Source organism: Diorhabda sublineata, chromosome Y (genome assembly GCF_026230105.1).
Source record: "Diorhabda sublineata isolate icDioSubl1.1 chromosome Y, icDioSubl1.1, whole genome shotgun sequence".
NCBI lineage: Eukaryota > Metazoa > Arthropoda > Insecta > Coleoptera > Chrysomelidae > Diorhabda > Diorhabda sublineata.
The window spans coordinates 8,430,341-8,435,658 of NC_079486.1; the positions used below are offsets into that span (position 1 = coordinate 8,430,341).

Genomic DNA, 5,318 nt, shown 5'->3' on the forward strand with positions numbered 1-5,318 from the left:
ATATAGTCCATATTAAGAACATTGATGCTGTCACTAGCAAACAAGAAGTGGAAGCTGCTATCAGAGACATCGACAAGGGAAGAAAACCAACAGGAGACATAAGAGTTAGCTCTTTGAGGCCTGACTATGGTGGGACACAAGCAGCTACCGTCTTTATACCAAAAGAAACTGCCGATAGCCTACACAAAATGGGCAAAATAAGAATTGGTTTGGTCAACTGCAGTGTGAGAGAAAGGGTGAGAGTGGACTCGTGTCATCGATGCTGGGAAATTAGTCATATGGCCAAATTCTTCAAGGGCCCTGTTAGAACATGACTGTGCATACAATGTGGGGGAGATAACCACCAGAAAAAAGACTGCATGAAAGAAGCTCACTGCGTACAATGCAACATCCCCGGTCATAAGCCACTTTCCCTAAAGTGCCCTTTAGAGAGGCTGGTACATAGGTATTAACATAGATGCAGCAATTTGCTTACCAGCAAGCAAGCACATATCGATACAAGGTTGGGGACAGGGAAATTTATTTGTCTGGATTGACTGCATCAAAATCACTATATATAGCTGTTATATGTCGCCAAATATAAGGCTCGAAGAGTTCCAACATTTACTGAATGAACTGAAAAATAGTATAGCTACACGGAAAAATAAGTGCCTGATTTACGGGGACTTCAACGCGAAATCAATGATGTGGAACTCAACATCAAATGATTCTAGAGGAGATATTCTTTCTGAATGGGCCTCAGAACTAAACTTAATTTCACTGAACACCGGATGTGAACCTACCTTCCGTAGAGGCCAAAGCTGTTCCATTATCGATATAACATTCGCGGCAACCAATATAGCGCCTTTAGTAACGAACTGGAGAGTGTCTGAAGAGGAAAATCTTACAGACCACAATTACATTTATTTTGATATAGCTATTAAGAAAGATAGCGTAAGAACGAAGATGAAGAGCCGCGGCTGGAGGGTGGATACGACACAAATGGATTACTTCATAAATGAACTGCGAAGCAAATTACCACCAAGAGAACAAACCTTAAAGCCAGAGAGATTAATTGAGAACATCAGCCATGCATGTGATAATACATTCCAACGAAAGGGTATCCCAAGTGACAGGAAAAAACCAGCTTACTGGTGGTCAGCGGAAATCGCGAAACTCGGTAAAAATGCCTTAGACGGAAGAGAAATATGACAAGGCTCCATAAAAAACCTAATATATCGCAAGAACAAAAAGATACATCTCGGCAAGCCTACAAAGAAGAAAGAGCGCGGCTAAAGAACGCCATCCTAAGACCAAAACAGATTAAATGGAAAAGGGTCATTGAAGAAGTTGAAGAAGACCCATGGGGACTGGGATACAAGATAGTGATGAATAAACTGAGCATGAGATCACCTCCTGCGTTGTCAGAAGAACTCATGCTTGACGAAGCTAAGAAGCTGTTCCCACAACACCAGAAAACTAAGTGGAGTACCACTGAGGTACGAGATACTATTCTCGGCAGAAGAGCTGGATCGAGCTTCAAACAGGATCAAATTAAAAAGGGCTGCAGGACCCGACCATATACCACCGGAGATAATTAGATGTGTCGCACAAAGACTTTCGCCAATCTGTCTGAATGTAATGAACCAGCAAATCCTGAAGGGCGAATTCCCAGATATCTGGAAAACCGCCAAATTGCTGCTCATAGAAAAACCACGTGAAGAAGGACAATCAAAACTCACATACAGACCGCTGTGCCTAATAAACTGCATGGGAAAACTACTAGAGCACCTTATAAAAGAAAGAATAGTTGAAGAAATCTGCAGAACAGGAGGCCTTGCTGATACACAGTTTGGATTTGTGAAAAAGAAATCGACCATAGACGCTATGCTGAGAGTAATGGAAGAGGTAAATAAAGCAAAACAAAATGTACATCAGAATAGAAAACAATGCTGGATGTCAAAAATGTGCTTATTGGATTCGCTGACGACTTGGCGGTAGTAGCGAGTGGGAAGACGGAGAACGAAATCGTAGCTGTGACAAAGAAAAAACAGAGGCAACTTTGCTGGTGGATAGAAAGATTGTTAAACAGGTGACTATCGATATAATAGACACACCGGTCTTCACTCAACCACAAACTAAATACCTAGGGGTATTCTTCGATCAGGGCGCTAAAATGAAGGCTCATATTGTAAACACAAGCCGTAAGGCTGAAACGACGATAGTGGCACTTAGCCGCCTGATGCCGAAAAGAGAGGGACCATCGTCAAGTAAGCGCAAACTGCTGTCGGCGGTAGCCCACTCGATTATGCTATACGCTGCACCAGTATGGCAAGAATCTCTGAAACATCTGAAGTATAGATCTATGTTCCTCAAGATACAGAGAAAACTAGCTATCCGCATATGCAGTGCGTTCCGTACTGTATCCACCGAGGAAATATTAGTATTGGCTGGTATAATACCCATAGACCTATTGCTGAACGAGAGAACCGCCACACATGGAAAAGAGCAAGCAGTTAAAACAACAGAAAAAGAAAACACGCTAACTAAATGCCAAAGAAAATGGGAAGCAACACACCATTTGGGCGCTTGGACCAAAAGACTCATACCGGAACTTAAACCTTGGCACAAGAGAGGACATGGGGAGATAACGTACGCCTTGTCCCAGCTATTATGTGGACATGGATGCTTTGCAGCATACTTCTGCAGATTCAAAATAAAAGACTCGCCACTTTGCCAGTATTGTGGCAATGAACAGGACGATGTTTATCATACCTTTTTTGCGTGCCCTAGGTGGCAAAATGAAAGAAGACGAGCAGAATCAGAAGCAAATACCATCATAACTAAAAGACATAAAAACATAAAAGTTGGGTAAAAGTTTTGTCAATGAAATTTGATGGTACCATGACTAATTGGCAAAGGGTTATGTCTTTAGGAGTAGATTTTTCAAATTTAAATTTTTTAAAAACATTTTTTAACCATCCCATCACCCAAGCAACCTCACGTTAATGAAGGACTTATGTTGGGGATGAAAATTAAAACAAGTCATACTTTTTATAAAAAGGAAAAAATGAAAGTTAAATTGGCAACCCAAATTTTAATTAAAACTACACCTACTTTATTTATCGAGAACAGATATTAATACATATTTCCATAATGCAGGTGCTACAGCTGAATTTGTTTTAATTTTTATTGATTAATTTGATATTTTTAACTCTCGTAATAGATTGGCAAAATAAATAATTTAAAAAACACTTAGTCCAACAACAAAATATATAATTGAATTAATTTATTATTTTTGAAACTATCTTAATACATATATCTCGAAATATTTCATTTTCTTTCAAACTAGCTATAATGGAATCATATGTTTATATCAATTTTTTAAAACTCAATTTTTACCTTTTTCATGGCACTTCTATGTTCGAATAATATCATGTTTGCTTTCGGCTGCGGGAAAACAATAACAAACTGTCGTTAAGATTGCTTCAACGTTCTCAGTGTATTATGTGTTATGATCCATTGTTTTTAATCCAAAAATCTACAGAAAACCTCAAAAATAGACAAGATAAATATGAAATTTCAGATTATAGGATACTCGAATAATATATATCGACTCTGGAATAAAATTGAAATACATGGAGGTGTGGAATTCGGTGAATAATTTAAAGTTAAAATCATTACTCGGATGTTGAAAGATTATGAGGAAAGCAGAAGTCAAAAACAATGATACAATCATACATAAATTCGAATTAGATAAGTATGAATAATTGGAAAATGTAGCCAAAGATATCTCCAATAATGATCTTTAACCTAAATAGATAGGTAAACTAATTGAATTTCGATAATTATAGTTAGTACAAATGTATTAACAACGGGAAAGTCTATTAGAAGAAGAGCAATCACAAAGTGAATGTAGTGGAAAAGCCAGTCATTCATCAAGTGGATTTGAGGATAACTTTGCGAATGAAAAGGTAAGATGAAAATACCAATTTTAAATATAGTAATTTCTAAATTTGTCTGTAGGAAAATGTTGCATCTGGTGATCAGATAGAAAAAACCAATCGCAATCAAGCAGAATATAAGGATACAGAAAAAAATAAAAAAGTAGCAGAATAAATAATGAATGAAATTAGTGATTCTAGAACTGCTGAGAATATTGACAATACTCCATCTATTAGTATAACAACCATAAATATGAGTAGTTCAATTAATTCTCCGCCAAATTGGACATTGATCGCTGATTCTTCACAATTGCAACCAGATTTTGTGAAATTAGGATAAAACAATTGGATTATCTATGGAAACTCTAGTTCGAAATACACTTTGATTAGATAATGTTCGCCAAAAGCTTTGGGATTATGTTCTATGTCTTTGTTCAATAGCCGTCGATCAGATCCGGGTATTTAAATTTCCCTAGATATTGATTATTCATATCATTAGATTTGTAATTTGGATTGTAAATAAAGTGAATTTGTCTCATATTTTGATTTGATTGATGTCTTATACCTTGTTATTTTCAAACTAAAACTATTTAGATGATGTTTCTGTTTGCCATTGAGAATTGTTTAGAAAATGGGAAAGTTTTGAAATTAAGAAAAAATATTTCATACACTAACGCTAAATGTCCATAGGCTTCTTCAAGCTTTTTGCCAACAAAAACCGTTTCGCAGATTGTACCTCAATTAAGCTTATTCCAGTTATTAAATGGTGGCTTCATGTGGTGTCTAAAACGTATCATATAGAAGATATATAGAGATATAGATATATAGACATATAGAGTATATCTATATATTAATTTTAGAAAATACAAGTATAATACAACAACCAAATTTTTTTAGTTTGAGTATTTTTTCGCTCACTGTTGTTTTATCTATTGTTTTTACGATACGAAATAATATTCTCCCCTAATTGTGGCGGGAAAAAATGTTGAAAATCTTTGATTTGTGCATCGAAATTACACGAAAAAAATTCCTAATTTCAAGTTGTTTTATTGGAATTTATTGGAAAATAAATAAAATTGATTGACTTGGACATAAGAAAAATTATCGGCTTGACAGTTAACGTGTTGACAGTTAAATAATGCATTTAGTCATATTTATGAAATTTTTGTGCCAAATAGAATTGGGCATCAAATTGACGGGGACATAAACATGTTTGGCGTTCAACATGTTAATCACGGAATTACTCATATTTATGACGCTTTAAGACAATATAATTGGAAATTTAAGGAAAAGGTATTAAAATGATAAAATTTGGCATAAATAATGATTTGCATAAAACAAGTGAAAAAATAGGATTTTTCAACAAACTTTATTGAGAAAATTAACAAATTTTTA

The 5,318-nt window shown here is 35.6% G+C and overlaps 1 protein-coding gene across 1 annotated transcript; it reads left to right on the plus strand.

Annotated features, from left to right (window-relative positions):
* Positions 1–567: 567 nt before the first annotated feature.
* Positions 568–1,191, plus strand: LOC130451954 (uncharacterized). The gene has a single exon (XM_056791311.1). The coding sequence runs from the start codon at positions 568–570 to the stop codon at positions 1,189–1,191; it is 624 nt and encodes a 207-aa protein (XP_056647289.1).
* Positions 1,192–5,318: the final 4,127 nt, after the last annotated feature.